Below are 17,752 nucleotides of genomic sequence, written 5' to 3' on the forward strand. Positions count from 1 at the left end.
TAATATGTGTGATGGAGATTTGTAATTGGCAGCTTGACAGAAAGACATTGTGACATCATTCGTGCATGAAATACTAAGAAAAAATGTATTTTAGACTTGAAGTAGGCTAAAAAAGATGATCACATAATTGTTTACTAAACTATATACTTGGTCAAATTGATAAATAGCAGGCAACAGTTTACAATTGGTCCAAATCTCAATTCTAGCACAAATCCAACACGTAATACCAAAATAAAAACTGCACACGTACCCATTTTGAGCTAAACCCTCAATCAATGTTTGACATCAAACACTAAGTACTTTATTTGTACTTCTCCAGCAAATCCATAATTGTAGACTGTTGCCTTCGTCAGTCCTAAGGAATTGAAACAGCAGCTAATGAGATGTAAGTACAACAGACACAATCAGGGGCCTCTCAGAGAAGTGTTGCGAGGGTCCTGATGCGTCTGACTGCTGGCGCAGATGCTGAGCTCTACATAAATGGCTTGTCTTGTCTGACTTCCTTACCCACCAAAGTTGAGCAGATTACGGCTGTGTTCACCGCTGCCACCAGGCAAAAGGCATGGGACCATTTCTCAAAAGCGCAGCGCAAGAACATAGACATTTGGCGAAAGCAGTGCGAGGTTGGTATTTCTTCTCCCCTTTTGTCATGCTGACTCTACATCAGGGGTCTCAAACTATGGGCCAAGCTTTGCCATTACAAATCAATTTTCACTATACCTTGTTGAAAGAAAAACAGTATATGCTCATTAGGTATGTTTTGAAGCATGGAAGCTGGTTTGAGCTGGTTTAAGCTGGTCCTGATAAGGAGCTGTTTGCTTAGGACCAGCTTAACGCAGCACATGACCAGTTTAAACCAGCTCATAACCAGCTTATAACCAGCTCAGGTCCAACTTAAACCAGCTCAAACCAGCTGCCATGCTTCAAAACATACCTAACCAGCATATGCTGTTTTTTTCAACAGGGTAGTCTGGCCTTAAAGCCAAAGTATTGCACCAATATTTAATATATACTGTATAATATACATATTTCAAATTTTTGGTTGTAAAAACACTGGTTCTCTGAAGGAGAACACCGCCTGGCTAGTGTCCCCCAGGTAATATAGTTTGAGACCCTTGCTCTACATGGTACACTGACACGGCAGCTCTTATGGCAGTGTATCTTATGGCTTTTCATTGTACAGACTTGTGGGCCCTCACACAGCAAAACACAACCCAGTTTTCGAGCCTCTGCTCTTTCGTGCAACAGAGCTCTCTTTGAAATTGCCACCTAGATATAACCTCTATTGCTGCCATAGCAACAGATACTGGCAGGATTATAATGATGCTCATCAGTGATTAGCCTGAATTAATTGTTAATAACTCATCCAATTTGAATTAGGTCTATATGAGGAAGGAAAAGTGAGGTGTGTGTTAACTCAAAATGTGCCTGAATGCATCTATGCATAGAAACCCCTGAATTCTCTCGAATGCACAATATGGAATTTCCATATTCATAATATGGAACGTCACCATATGCAAAATTGATGTTAGCACAGACAGAATACTCAATGAACCTTGAAATATAAAAATCCCTCGCTGGTGATATACTCCAGTTGCAGTCTTTCCTCCAGCCATCGGTCTTTTTCCACGACTGTATATCATGAGCAGTGATGTGAGGCCCGAAACCTAGTCTCAGAAATGCACTGACTGTATTGATTAATTGTTTTAAGTCAAGTCTATGAAAGGATTCCATTTCAGTTCACAGTCGCCAAGAGGTAAGACATCAGCGTCGTGGCAGAGTCTCTGGTGCTGTGAGAAGTGAAAGCCAGTTAAGATGCTACCTCTGTGAAAAGCTGGGTTTTTTTGTTGTTGTTGTTCTGTAGCACTGTTTGTGGATTTGCCAAATATATAAAAATAATTATACAAAGTTAAGTAAGAGAGTCTCCAGGTTTTCCTGTACTTAACTGTCGGAGAGTTGTTAAAAGTGTGAAGTCTTGAAAAATCATTGAAATCAAGAACATATTTCTACATAGTTCTTGTTTTGCTCAACTTTAAAATAGAGAGGCAGAGGCTAGTTGCACACTTTTGCTCACTTTCTTTCTTACTTTCTTTTCTTAAAGAGATTTCTGCTGTCCCAGTGGGAAATTACCATTAAATAGTATATAAGAGCCTATTTAAACAGAAAAACAATTATGTGCCCATGAAATATGTAACATGACAAAACATACAAAAAGGTAAAACCAACAACATACTAAGCACACTTTTTTTCATCATATAAAAATATGGGTGGCACTTTTGTATAGGGACCAGTTCTCAATATTAACTAGTTGCTTATTAGTATGCCTGTTATTAAAATATAGGCAGTTTATTAGTGCTTATAAAGCACATATTCTTCATGACCATATTCTACATCCCTAATCCAATACCTAAATTTAAAATTAAAATTACAGACATATATATTTAAATTTAATACAATTTTTAAACCGACATACACAATCACAGCTGGAAAAGAAATAAAGCATGTGAACTTCTGACTTAAAAAATTATTATTATGGAGATATAGGCCTTGTGACAAAGTGACAGCTAGCCTCAGTCTCCCTTATTTTGTTGGCCATAAATGGCTCTAAGTGAATGGAGTCTTTATAAAAAAAATGCATAAAAACCTTATTGGTTTTTCCAGAATGACTGGAAACGCCATTGGAAAAGTAATGGATATTCTTTGGTCAAAAGGTGTGGGAACCCTGTAAAACGAAATTGTGAGAATTAAAGAGAAATATGATATCAGAAACAACCCAGAGCTCGACCTGTATTCCTCTGATACTACAGCTTTCAAGAAACAGATGAAAGATCAGGCAACACGGTGCTAGAGTAAAATGTATTCAATCACAGATAAAGCAAAGCTCAAATGCGCTCCCTTTATAGAGTCAGATCTGCAAGATTTCACAGTGGTGGTATTAAACGTCCTTTGTGCTGATCCCTATAATGGCTATCAGAGGATCAGTGGGCTTGGAAGTTTGTGTAATGTGATTTTTACGCTCCATTTTCAGACCTAGACAAATGAACTTTCACTATTGCAAGGCAGAGCCTTGGTTTTCCCTCTGGGTTGTATTTTTAAGTTAAGAAATAAATCACCAGGGCCTGTGCTTGCCAAATCATTGCCTGTTTTTTCATCCTGTCAAAAGTTTCAAAAGGTAAAATTAGATTATTATTAGAGTACAACTGCAGAAAAAACAAAAACAAATCATTGGTATGTGTGATTGACATATGTTACTGCCACACTTACACAGCAAATGGAAGCATAAAAGTGTGTCCTTGTAGAATTACTGAGAGCAGAGGAAATGTTAATGTGTGCAAAATGTAATCTTTAATCATTCAAGGTCTCGGACAGAAGCCAGTAATGGGATGTGTGTGTGTGTTCGTTTGATTTCTGTGTTGTGCTCCATTAGGAGCTGAGAAATGCTCACAGTGAAGAGATCATGGGAATACGAAGAGAAGAGGAAATGGAGATGTCAGATGAAGACTTGGAGGAAAACCCCTGCAAAAAGATGAGAATGGAGGACACGGGTAGGCCTGTGATCAGCCGCTGATTATCATAATCATGATTCATTAGGATACTGGAGGCAGGGACTGACTGTGGCTAAAAACAGCCCTAGATCTAATACACTAATTGGGACTATACAGTGCATTTAAAATGAACAATAAATCTTAAATAAAGGTCATTGTTAATTGGCAGAAAAGAGGAATGTGTAATTCAGTGCCATAGAGGCATTTGTTCAATGCCTACATAATTATGTTTAATTTTAGGGCTCAACAATATATATTTTTTTTCCTCCTAGGCACATGTTTAGGATTTTTTTTTTTAATTGCCCAACAAACAAACAAAAATAAATAAATACATGCATACAGTAACATTCAAAAGTTTGGGTTAAGGATTGTGCTCATCAAGGCTGCATGTATTTAATCTAAACAGTACGGTAAACTACAGTATTATTGTGGAATTGTGAATTCTAAATAACTGTATATTATATATATATATCATGAATGTAATTTATTCCTGTGAAGCAAAGCTGTTTACTTCAGTCATCAGTAATTTGTTTCTACAGAAATCGTTCTAATATGCTGATTTGCTGCTGAAGAAGCATTTCTTATCATTATTAGTCAAGAATTAAGCAAAGTATGAAAGTGTTTTTTTTTCAGGATTCTTTGATGGATATAAAATTCAAAAGAATGGCATTTATTTGAAATATTTTGTAACACTATATGTCTATACTGTCATTTGGTCAATTTAATGTTTCCTTTCTATATAGAAATATCATATTCTTTCAAAAAATCTTACAGACATCACATTTTTGAACAGTAGTGTATAAATAATAATAATTCATAAATATATAATAATTTGTGAAAAAGACAAATCAGTATTTTTTCCCACCAGCCCTCAACCACATTATTTATTTAATTTGCAACAATAGTGGGAAAGTCATAGCCTAATAGTAACACAATGCTGGAAAAAGATGGCATATGGTGCAAAACTGATTTGTTTATCATTTTTAAATCATTCTAACTGATGCTTTCAAGGCTATCACAATTTCACATAACTTCAATAATACATCATCTATGTCTGCCAGCTAAACATCACAAAAACAATGTAGTTTTTGAAACACATGTACAAGATCAGTGAACGTAAGACGTACATGAAGTCTGAGCACAGCCCTGGTCCTGTAGGACATTTTAGGGGCATGTTTTATACAATATTCATAAACACTGTAAAAAAAAATCATTCAACGTCAGTTCATAATACCTAATAGAATAGAGTGTCGAGTCCATCTCCAGATAGTGACTGTAAAGTATCAGGTTAATAATAATTCCCAATCAATTCTTGATTTAATGAAAAAAATAAACTTGGTTTAATGTTAAACACAATCATCCCGTTAGTCTCTAATCAAATCAGCTCCTCCGTGACCACTTGTTTTTTATTAGCTTTATTCAAACAGAGCGATCACATCCTTCAGATAACCTTGAGTACAACAGCATTTGTGCTGAGATATCAACATGAGTGATTACACTTTCCCTCCTGCATGTATCCCACAGCAAATCTGATTATGAATGATATTGCTTGAGCAGAGAACGGCGGCAGGAAGTGTCAGGGGATTCTGAGCTCAGCGATATTTCATGACCTGTCACAGCACACAAGCTCTGGCTCAATAAAAGTAGTATTTTCAGTGGCAGGAAGGAATATCTTATGGTTGAGATTATCTTTTGACACAGCAGAGACTCAGCACAGTGACCAAGTTGTTATGCAAACTTCACCATCGATTTCGGCTCTGAATCTTAACGCTTGCTCTAAAGCCTGCCACGTTTACGCTGATTCGACCAGACGGATTGATGTTAGAAATGGTCTTATATGATGCATGTCAGATTTAGCAACAGATCATTTCAGTTCAGTGAGAACTATTTAAGGTGATTGAACTGGTCAACAAGTTTAAGCTAGGACAGTTAACTATCTCAATCAGCTGAGTCAAGGTGGTCTACCAGGCAAAAAAGTGTGAATTCATCCCATCTATGCAACAGATGAGATAAAGACCTTCATCCAAGCTCATTTCCTGTCTCTCTCTCTTCCTTCCTGTCTGAGAGCAGTGCTGTCTGCGCAGACGTGTGCTCTGCGGGAGGAAAACGACAGTCTGCGCTGGCAGCTGGATGCTTACAGGAATGAGGTGGAGCTGCTGAAGAAGGAGCAGGGCAATATGTACCGTACCGAGGAGGATCACACGCAAGAACAACAGCTGCACTTCCTGCAGCAGACCATGCAGAACATGCAGCAGGTAATACAGGCCCGTGTCCCGTGTCCCGTGTCCCGCTAGCCGTTTTCAGCAGAAATAACACTTAGGGAACACTAGTCACCATTAACTAGTTGCTTATTAGCATGCATAGCATATAATAATGCATGGCCATATTCTAGATCTCTTAACCCTACCAAATGCAGAAGCTATCAAATAAGCAGCACATTGGGAGTTTATTGCAGGAAAACTCTGTGGTAGTGAATGGGTTTTCGCTAATATAAAGTGTAACCAGATTTTTCTTGATTTTGAAAGAAGTTAATAAAAATCAAGTTCGACATAACTTTAAAACATAACATAAAAAAGCTTAGCAATGATACAATTACATTTAAGAGACAAGCAGTTGATATTTGCTGTACACTGTAAACCCGAGAAAGTTGGCAAAACACAAAAGATGTATACTTAAACTTTGAATTTCTTAAAATGTTTAAGTGAGCTATAAGCTATAGTTTTACTATAAATTACCGTGTATTCTCAGCTTAAACATTTTTGTTAGTGTAAACTTAACTAATTCAGAAAATGCTAACTTGCTAATTACCGCAGTAACACAATGCATTGACTAGTATAGCAAATGCTGAATGAGTAAGATAATATAGGACATAACATATATCTTTTTTTAAACTAAACTCATGCTTCACTCGTCACTATGATGGAAACCTGCTAAGAAGTAGACACTCTTCTAAATAGCATGGTAAAACATTAAACACTACTAACTCTCCCACTGAACATTATCCTTGCACACACACACATACAAAATAAAAATGAAAAAAAAATACTAAATTAATTTTAGCATTTACTTACCCTTTCGAGTTTTTATGCTTTATAAGGCTTCATTTATTTGATCACAAATACAGTAAAAACTGTAATATTGTGAAATAATATTACATTGCCTAAAAACTGTTTTCTAATTCAATATATTTTAAAATGTAATTCATTCCTGTAATGCAAAGCTAAATTTTCAGCATCATTACGCCATACTTCAGTGTCACATGATCCTTCAGAAACATTGCTTATTATCAATGCTGAAAACACTATCTTTGTAACATTATACATGCCTTTCCTGTCAGTTTTGATCAATTTAATGCATTCTTGCTGAATAAAAGTATTAATATCTTTCAAAAAAAAAAAATCTTTGAATGGTAATGTATTTTTTTATTGTTGTGGGTGAATTGTAGAGAGTCTCTCAGCAGGTGTGTGTTAACAGCCCCAACAACTCAACTTCCTGCTGACACTGATGACTATCCAACAACATGCAGCATGTTTGATATTATTGTCCAGTCACTGAGGCAGACTCATGACTCATCAAGTGACCAATTAGATTTTTTTTTTTTAAATCACAGGTAAAGCTGTGGGACATGTTTGTCCCATGTTTATTGCACAGTTTGCTCAATCTCAGTCGACGTTGGAGAAAAATCACATTTACATTTATGCATTTAGCAGACGCTTTTATCCAAAGCGACTTACATTGCATTCAAGTTACACTTTTTACATTTTATCAGCTCATCATCACATTATTGATGTTTAAAGGATGGCTGATATTAAAAGAGCCTCCTATAGTGTCTTCTTTTGACACATTTAAACATACGGAAAAAATCAGTGCGTAAGTGTTCAGTATGCTCTTACGTCAGTGCTCCATCTGGAACGCAAACACTCACACCTCCATTAATTAGCTGTCAAATCAGCTTAAATGATGATTGGACACAGTGTTCTTCATGACGCAGACTGTCATAGTGCAGCCATTAGCACCGGCTCCGGTGAGCTCTCTCTCTCATTTTAACGGCAGTTGCTTTAAAGGCTTTTATGTACAAGATCAATACTAATGTAAGAAATGAGCGTCCTTTTTGTGGAAAGAGAACAATGATGTTCAGAATTATACAGAGTGCAGTGGACTGTTATTATTTCATTTAATGGATGGATCACTTTTTCATTACAGTAACTTTAAAGTTTTAGTTTTAAACTTATTTTATGTCTGTAATCACATATACACTACTGTTTAGGGACAGTAAGATTTTTTTTAAAGAAATGAATATACTAATGAATACTTTTATTCATTAAGGATGCAGTAAACTGATCTAAAGTGACAGCAAAAACTTTTACATTGAAATCTATCATTTCTGTAAATCTGACATTTCCATAAAAAAAAATCTATTTAAAATGTAACATTTACAAGATTGATAGTAATAATAAATATTTCTTGAGCACCAAATCAACATATTAGAATGATTTCTACAGGGTCACCTGACACTGAAGACTGGAGTAATGATGCTGAAAATACAGCTTTGCATTACAGGAATAAATTACAGTTCTTTAAAGTTGTAATAATATTTCACAATATAAGAGTTTTTACTGTACTTTGACTTAAAATCTTACCGACTTGAAATGTTTGAACAATGTATTTCGGTCCTACTTTAGTTTGTGTTAGTCTAATTCTCGCTATTAACAAACCATTAATTATGACTTTTGCCTTAATAAACTCCTAATTTGTTGCTAATTAATAGTTAGTAAGGTAGTTGTTAAGTTTAGGATTAGGGCTGTAGAATGTGTTCATGCAGAATATGTGCTTTATAAGTACAAATAAACAGCCAATATGTTAATAATAGGCATGCTAATAAGCAACTATAGTTAATAGTGAAAATTGGTCTCTATACTGTAGTGTTACCTGTATTTCTAAGTGAAGCAGAACAAGGACATTGAACAAGCTAAATGATTGGATTGGATTTCAGGATTGTTTATCAGGTTGAATCGTGAAAGGTGCAAGAATGGATGTTGTTATGCACTGTGTTATGCTGTGAGCACTGCACGCCATTATTATCGCTATTGTATGTTACGTCCCCCTTGGAGGATTAGGGGTAAAAAGGAACATGAAACAGAAAATTCTAGGCTTAATTTTAAAATTCCATTCTTATCCTTTTCGTTTCAATAAATGCTACAAAAAGCTGACAACATGGACTTTTGAAATGACATAAAAGTCTGACTCGGTCAACCTCCTCACCCCACCTCCTCTTTATTGTCTTTGACGTTTGCTGTTCAGTGATGTTTATGTGGTGTTTGTTTATGAGGGCACCACGCAGCCCCACACGCTGCTCATTGTTCCAGCCATCTGCTTTCTGTTGCTCACGATGCTGTTTGTCTCCACAGCAACTGCTTCGGCTCCAGGAAGAGCTGAAAGGGAAGGAGCTGGAGCTGGAGCAGGCCAGAGATGAGCAGCGCTACCTAGAGGGAGAGGTCCTCAGCCTCAGGGAAAAGGTTGGACAGACTTCATGGCCATTTTGCCAAATAATCTGAATTTCCATATGCATTATAGTGTTATTTGAGGGCAAAAACAGTGATTATGAGGAGCAGTGTTGGGAGAGCTACTTTGAAGCTCTTTAAAGTTACCCTTTTAGCTAAACTACAAGCTTAATATTTTGCAGGACTATTATTTTGCAATCAGAGCAAGAATGGTAAAAAGCAATGAGGATGCCAATTAGGGTGACAGTATTAAACAGTATTTTTTTTTTTTACAATAAAATTAGAAAAAAAAAAAGACTTCTGTAACTGAGCAGAAATTGTGATAAACAACAGCATTTAACTAAAAATTATATTTTTTTGGAAAATTATACTAACAAATATGCTCTAAAGACAAATATTTCAGAAAAAAAAAATAATGCAACAGTAGGCATCAATCTTTTGATTTACAACAACTTAGGAAATTAACTAATGGAATTAGGGTTCACCAACAAAGTACACTGACTTAGAACCTTTTTTTTGAGTAATTGACTTGAAAATACTACAAATTATTAAGTTCTTCCAACTAATTTTAATATAATTGAATGGTGGCCCTGGAACTAAATCATCTTACATATATCAGTTTTAAATGAACAGCATAGCACATTTTTAGAGTGAATTATAATATATATATATATATATATATATATATATATATATATATATATCCAAAAAAGAAGACATGAAACTGTCACATCTGTCATATATCATAAGAGTGGGGAAATTGGGGGGGGGGGGGGGGGGGGGGGTCATTGAAGAATGTCTTTATTTCAATTTATCTTTTTGTTTTAACCTTTTTTTTTGCATTGAAATGTAGAGACTATAACTTTTTTTTTTTTACTATAATATAATTGGATATAATGCAACATTTACTTTTGGCCCACGGCTCTCAGTTCTGTTTGATTTTTGGACCTTCGTAGTAAAAAGTTTGACCACCTCTGTTTTACATTATCCATCTGAATGAATCAATTCACTTGTTTGAATTTCCCACTGCTTCTTCATTTGAGAGAAGTAGTGAACATTTTTGGCGCACTTGTTTGATCAGTTCACTCGACTGTAAAGCTTCACATGCAATACATAATTGTGTCTCTGCTCGCTGGAAAAAGTAGCCTTTAGTTACTTCCCAGCACTGGTAGGGAGTTACATTGTAGATGGACACAAAGCCTTATGTAAGCCATTAAGAGCATTGTTCACTTCAGATATGCTGCATTGTGGCAGTGTCTGCCTCCTCATGTGTGACAGCGGGAAGCACTGCAGCACGGGGTCACTTACTGTCCTCAGTCCCCCCTGTGCATGCAGTGAGAAACACAACTCAACAAGGAGCACAGGGTGTGCGCACACACACACACCTGAAAACAGAGACACATTAACAGCAACACACGAAAAAGAGCATGACAGTTTTTGGTCTCAAGATGAATATGCTTTGTTGTGGCTACAGAAGGGGAACAAGGCTACGCTGGAGAACAGGGTTGTTATTCATTTCTACTGGATCACATATGCCCAGTCTATGAAAAAGATACGAGACAACATCTATATGTGCTGAAAGTATGTAAAGTGGCCTCCAAAAAGAATTCAGTCAAACACAAAAGTCAGTTCCCTTTAGAAAAAGAAGTAAACGCATGCTTTTTAATATAGTAGTTATTACAGAAATAAAATATTTTAAAAGAATAAACTTAAGTGCAAATTGAATGTAAACCAAAACATGCTTCACTAGGTTTTGAAAGAAAACAACCGAAAATAGATTTCCACAAAGAAGTTGTGAAAGTTTGATGTGACCTTTGACCTTAAGGAACCTTATTCATATCTACTGAATGGTATCCATGACATCTAATCCATGTCAAATTAAATGGATTATCTGTTCTCTCTGTTGCTCAGCAGCACAACATGGTACCATATAATTTGTGCCAGTACAGTGGTTTGCCCAGACAGAGGGAATAATGACCAGCCTTGTTTACCCCATTTTTCTAACAGCAGACGTTGGTTTGCATGAATGTTATTTGACTGAGATAACAGGAACATCAATAGTCATGGAAGTCCTGTGGAGCCCATAATGTATTGTGCTCCTACACGAACCCGCTTGCAGATGGAAGACGTGTGTACAGAATATTTAGAACCAGATGTGGTGTGCTTCAATATTTCATAAATATGAAACTGCTGTGACCTTCTACAAACACCCTGGCCGTAATGTATGGAATCACAAATGTGTTTCCTTACCCCATTCTCATAAGCATCCATTAAAATTGTAGTATCAACTTGGCACACTCAAGGCCAGACTGAGGTTTCTCAGAGGTTACACTTTCTGCAAAGCTCCTGCACAGCTGTACTGCAAAATAGGATGGTGTCTGGAAGTGAGTATTTCTGTTTTTTCTTGACAGCTGTTGAACGCCATGGAATCGGTAGACTTGACAAACCACAACTCTGAAGGCCATGAAAAGGTAAGTCAGGCTGATCTTGTGTTATGCCCAGCGTCCATCACGTCACTGACGTTCACCAGTGAGATTAGTCTGCACTACCAGCACACATCAAAAGAGGCATGTGAACCGCTAACAACACATCATCAAAGTGCTCTACAATCTACTGAGGCAGACAGTTATGTACATAGATTTTAGTTTCAGTGTTATTTTACTATTATTGAGAAATAATTGAGTTTTTATTAATATTCTGAATCTTTATTTTTTTTATATTTACCATTTTCATATTCATTTTGGAGTTTTAGTACATTTTATTAATTTATTTATTTAAAGAAAAGTTTTGTAATCATTTTATTTTATTTCAATTATTTTATTTCAATTATTTTTAATGTTTGATCAAACTCAAGCTTTCACTGTAATAGTTACTGCAATGTCTTCACATCCAATTATATATTTATAAATTGTGATTTGAAGCAGAAATGATTAGCGCATTTACTGTCACTATTCCAGAACATTATGAATATTAGGACTGTAAAACCCGCATTGATTTATTGTTCCACATATTCTGTCGTTTATAGAATCAAATGAATTTAAAACATAAGCACTAAACATAAAGCGAAAACAGCATCTTTATCTCTATGCATTTGACAGCGAAAAGGAGATTGTTTTCTAGTCCTTCAAAGAAACATTCTGCACCCGAGACAGATCACCTAGCAGATTTTGGTCAGTTGTCTAAAAATGTATATTTAGTAAAATTTTGCACTGATTTCACCTGTATGCAAAAACTCCAATTAGGCTAAAGCATATATTTTCGCTTAAAAGCTGCAAAATTTGGGCACTAATCTTTTTACATCAAACTACAATAATCATAGAACTTAATTATCAAATGTAAAAATATTATTTTTGATTAGATTTTTGCTATAATTTTGATTTAACCTCTATGTAACTTACGGTCTGGCATCTTGAGCAGCATCTTGGAAGAAGAGCCTCTTAAATGTCAATAGGCATTGATTTCTCTGAACGCAGCCGAATGCGGTGCATCCTCAGTAAAGATTAGCAGGCATGCCCTACCAACTCAACAGTTTGCATGATCCCATCTCTCTCTTATCTGCTTTGTGGAGGTTCCTCTGCATCCTGATGTGTGTTTTTCCTTTGTATGCATGTGTACAGGGGGTCAATGGCACCACGGCACTCTACCACCATCGAGAGAAGAATAACGACGCGGTCATTTGGGGTCCTTTGAGATCAGAGAAAGAGGCTCTCTTGCTCGGTAATTATTCCAACTCCGCTTCATGCCGTTTTGATCTATAAAACATCTTGAGTCGTGTGCTGAGGGGCTTGAATACCAGATGGGCTTGGAGGACTGAGTCCTAGCTTAAAAGCACAGGAGGGCGAGCAGGTGCAGGAGCAGCCAAGCAGTTGAACGCAATGCTGTCCGGCCAGTGTTTGAACCGTTGTGATAACAATGACTAGGAAAGCACCTAGCACCTTGGCCTTTCTGTCATGTTTTTGGATGACGATCCTTAGCAGGAGCTCAGGGGAGCTGTTCTTCTTTTTGCCAGGCGCTTCATTGGCTCTGGCCCAGAGAAGACCACATAGCCTTCGCTCTATCTAATGGCTGCACAACACCGCCGCTTGCAAAGAGGACATTTATACTGCACTGATGGAATAGTGAGCGTCAGCCAGGCTTGGAGGCCCTCAGCCAGAAAAGCCAAACTCATTTGAGCAGAACAAAGTGAAGGGACGGACTGAAGAACACAAATAGTTTAAGTCTCCAGGCGCTCCCGTGCTAGCTCTGAAGAGGACGTCTAATGCAGTTATTGGATTAGCTTGCTGTGCAAACATCATTTTGTCTAAGCTCGTTCAAATGAGTTTGTTTGGTTAGATTTCTCGTAAAAGTATGCAAAACAGATATGTTTATCTCGGTAAGCACGACGCGCCGTAGCAAAACAGAGACATATGGAGTCGGCTCGGCTGTTCTGCATTGAATTTTTAAATCAGAACGGACATCTCGAGACTGCCCTTCCCTCCCCAAGTGCGGCTCTGTGAAAGTAGGTCTTGCAGAGGGAATTGAACGAGGTTCCTTGGTAATTGGCGGCGTTACGGCATATAAATCAAGGAAATAAATATTGGCTTGGGCCCCTCAGGCAAGGCACTACATCCTGTGCTTCTGCATCAGTGCTTTACCTTTGCAGGACCTCTCCAAAGTAATCAGCTTAAGTGGGGGAGGGATGGTGCTTCTGCTCCAGGCGGCATATTTATTACTGTGCCACTGCATCTCTTGTCTTGCCTACTAGTCAGAGGCAACATATGCTCATTCACAAGCCTGCTCTGCTGTCTGTCTCTCCACACAGGAATCATATCAACCTTCCTTCATGTCCACCCATTTGGAGCCAACATTGAATATCTGTGGTCTTACATCCAGAGACTTGATACAAAGGTGATTATTTGTTTTAATTAAAGGGATAATTCACCCAAAAATGAAAATTATGTAATCATTTGCTCACACTCATGTCCAAACAATACAAGACTTTGGTTAAACCTCAAACACAAATTAAAATATGTGCATTAAACCTGAGAGATTTGTCTCTCCATTGAAAGTCATTTAAAACCAAGTCTTTGAAGATCCAAAAAGATCATAAAGGCATCATAAATCTAATCCATATACGTAAATTGGGCAGTTTCATCCAAGTCTTGTGAAGAGACTTTATATGAAGAACAGAATTAATTCAGGCTTTTGTTTACATATAAACACGCATGCATAGAGCACATTGCATATGGTAAGCAAAAGCTCATTAGAACAAACCTCATTGGTTCTTGTGCATCAGAAAATAAATGTGTCATTGATCTCTTTAATTCATTTTGACATCATAATGAGTGCATACAGGATTACCAAAAGATTAGAAATAATCCCATTTCTGTCAATATGTCATATTTTTGTTATCTCTTTGACCCTTAAATACCACATGACATATCAGAGGGGCTGTTTGCATCCAGGTGTGCTCAGCACTGGCACAGCTATTTATATCCCAGCAGCCTGGTGGAGCTTGTCCAGTCTACAACAAAATGCAAATTTGATTTGTCAGATGTGGCCTGGAGGGCACCGAACGTATTCTGACATTTTGCGTGGTGGCACTTGTGTGCAGGCAAAAAATTTTTTTTTTTTTTTCTTTTTTTAATCCAACTCCCATTCCCATTGTTTCCTGTCTACACTCTTCTACTTACAAATAAAAGACAGAAAGACCTAAAATAATAATAAAAAAAGTGTTATTGTTATAATAGCAATAATTACTGCTAGGAAGGATTTTAGAATTTTCTTCCTATTTCTACTTTTGTTCTTTTGTTGTAATTCATATTTTTTTTATTGCAGTTATTTGTAATTAGAATAATAGCCGTCGACTAAGAAGCAGCTTTTGTTATTTGTATTGCTCCGTTCCTGCACTTTAGTTTCGATTTGAGTTCGAAAATTTTTTGCAAGAAATCTTTTGAAAGTAGTATGTAAATCTAGTATATATTTAGTAGCATATACTAATTTATTAATATATGCTTCTAGACAAAAAGCAGTATTTATTAATTTATTTTTATATTTGGGTTTAAACTTCATCTGCCATCTTTTAAATACTTAGTAGATAAACACATTTAAAATGTACTGTCTGGAAAAATAGACCAAAAGTATTGATGAGTCATCTTCCATGGCATGTACAACATTTTCATAATGGAATGTTCTCTAGAATAATAATGTCCATCTCTAAATTATAAATCCCAGCTGCCTCTGATTACCAAACCATTGAGTCGCCATCTTCAATTGCACAAAATCTCTTCAAAAAAGTCCGAACTCTTTCAATAGGAGAGAAACCCGCAGGCACTAAGCTTTGATTTATTTTTTTTACTTTTGTTTGTTTACTTTTGTTTATCTTGTTCCAGTTTAAATTGTCATTCACTTTAACTAAGAGTAGAGAAAACAAGCAGTATTATAAACTGAAAAAACGAACTACAGCAACTGTTTGCAGGAAGCAAATGACAAACATACTGACAAACATATTAGTGCCTTTGATTAATTTCTAAGCAAACAGAGGCGAAGACGCAATGGGCAATTTTGTGTCTGTTTATGCCCAAAATGTTCAACATGGAGCAACAATAACAATATAAGTGACACTTTGCTTTGCTCATGTCTCATTTTTCAGATCTCGGCCAGTGAACTTGAAAGACTAATGGTCCGGTTGCCCAACATGTTCAAGCAGGAGTTCAGCGGCGTTGGAGCGACACTGGAGAAACGCTGGAAGTTCTGCGGATTTGAGGCTCTTAAATCGGTGTGACTTGCAGAGCCACATGCACTGACACAGAGGCTTCTGGACCTCTGGAGGACTGATCCAGAGTCAGCGACAAGAGCCAGAGCCTCACAGACACAAACAACAGGATCTACATCCCATACCGCCTCAGATCCGATGGCTGCCACTCTCCAGAGGAAGTGAGACTCTACGTGCAGCGCCGCATCAGATGTATTTACTTGAAAAAGCTCTTTCCAGACTTCTGTACCGATTGCGTAACTTATCTGTCAGTGGCGTCGTCCCTGAAGACTGGGAGATATCCAGGAATATCGCGGCTCTCGGTTAAAAATACGGAACGCTGAATATGGGACACAGATGTGTAATAGCGGCTCTCTGCGCCCATCAAAGCCAGAATGTGTGTGAAGACAGAGTGTCTGCTCTGAAAAATGATTTAATTCATGGCCAAAGTGCTGGAGCTGATAGACAACAGTTGCACAGCTGAAGCTCTTTGTACAGTTTGCTGTGTTTCAGGCCTTCCTTGTTGTGTAGATGATGTATGTAACTATGTAACATGCTCTTTGTGTCTTGATGCACTGTTGTTAAAGGTCTGCTTATGTAAATTATGATTTTTTAAAAATCAATTAAAAACTTTTTATCCAAAATTGGATGTAGTTACCTGGAGAAATCAGTGCTACATTTTCTACAATCTTAAAAATAAAGGTTCCAAAAGGAGGTTTTGGGTTTCCCAAAGAACCTTTCAGTAAACAGTTCTTATAAGACCTTATTTTAAAGATCTAAAGAACATTTTTTATTATAATGAACCTTTTGTGGAATGGGATGTTAAAGCTTCTTCATTGGAACAAAGATGCTAATAAAGAACCTTTATTTTTAAGAGTGTAAGCAGCGTTGGGCATCATTTAGCATTGAATGCAGAATTGAAAACAGAACATTCAAAAATTGTTGTTGTTGTTTTGGACTACTGAAATTCCATAAATGTCATTTCAGTTAAACAGCCTATGGGAGTGGCCAATTCGATTCAAATTCACCCTTGTGAACTGAAAGGCAGCCAGTTCACAAATTCTGGATTTTGCCCAACCCCGTTCCCATCTGCGTCTCTGAATGTGTCAAAGCTGCCTCGTAGGGTTGTGTCTGTCATGTTTTTTGATTCATGTCTGGGATAAACAACTGAACTATCTGCCATAAATGTGGAGCAGAACTTTCTTAATCAACCAGAATATAACAAGCTGTTAATAATGAATGAGAGGGGAGGAGAATGCTGCTCTGTGTGTGCTTAATGTGATCTATTTGCTATTTACATCAGCCACTGAGATGCTGTTAGCAACATAGTAGTGCATTTGAGACTGCCTAAGCCATTCCCATTGTTGCTTGTACCAGCACTGCCATTATTTGAGAGTGTTACAGTAAGGATTAAAGATTATGGTGCCTCAAGACCCATAGGGCAGCTGCACTTTTAAAGGCCCCATTTTGCTGCAAATGCAATGTTAAAGGAATTTTTAAAAATCAATTATGAGCTTATTAAATAAAAAAGGAACTGGCACCCCTCTACCAGAGCTAAAATCTCCAACGTGTGCCTTTGCTGGCAGCCATCATGCGTCAAATGTCTTAATATTCTGTCAAAAATTCTGGGCTGCACCCATGTGTAAACATTCCAATAGCATTTTTAGCACGACTGACAAATTGTTAAAGAAAATCTTTGGCAAAAACAAAGCAGTTGTCAGATGGATTATGAAAATCAATTGACCAATGCTTGTTTTTAAAATGCAATTAAAAATGTACAACGTCAAAGTAGCAATGTGAGTAATAAAAAACAGTCAGGACCTACTATTGCTGTTCTGAACGTAATAATAAAAGCTCAGTGAGCAGAACATCTGCATTCCTGAACCTTTCTCATTATAGAGAATGAAACCGACTAACTGTAATGAAATGTTAATAAGCTCAGAGTTAAAGAAGCAGAGGTCAATTTTCAATTT

General features: G+C 37.0%; 1 protein-coding gene across 2 annotated transcripts in view; it reads left to right on the forward strand.

Moving 5' to 3' along the window:
• LOC306877257 (ecto-NOX disulfide-thiol exchanger 1-like) overlaps positions 1-17,331 on the forward strand; it is a 108,850-nt gene extending 91,519 nt beyond the window's left edge. For both annotated transcript variants that reach the window (XM_079428905.1, XM_079428906.1), the window contains 8 exons: positions 517-623; positions 3,428-3,545; positions 5,616-5,800; positions 8,954-9,061; positions 11,458-11,517; positions 12,664-12,763; positions 13,848-13,933; positions 15,678-17,331. In XM_079428905.1, coding sequence (XP_079285031.1) covers positions 517-623; positions 3,428-3,545; positions 5,616-5,800; positions 8,954-9,061; positions 11,458-11,517; positions 12,664-12,763; positions 13,848-13,933; positions 15,678-15,809 — 896 coding nt within the window. In that variant the 3' untranslated portion in view covers positions 15,810-17,331. The remainder of the gene's footprint in view (positions 1-516; positions 624-3,427; positions 3,546-5,615; positions 5,801-8,953; positions 9,062-11,457; positions 11,518-12,663; positions 12,764-13,847; positions 13,934-15,677) is intronic.
• Positions 17,332-17,752: the final 421 nt, after the last annotated feature.

The sequence above is a fragment of the Barbus barbus genome (genome assembly GCF_936440315.1).
Source record: "Barbus barbus genome assembly, chromosome: 11".
In the NCBI taxonomy this organism is placed as follows: Eukaryota; Metazoa; Chordata; class Actinopteri; order Cypriniformes; family Cyprinidae; genus Barbus; species Barbus barbus.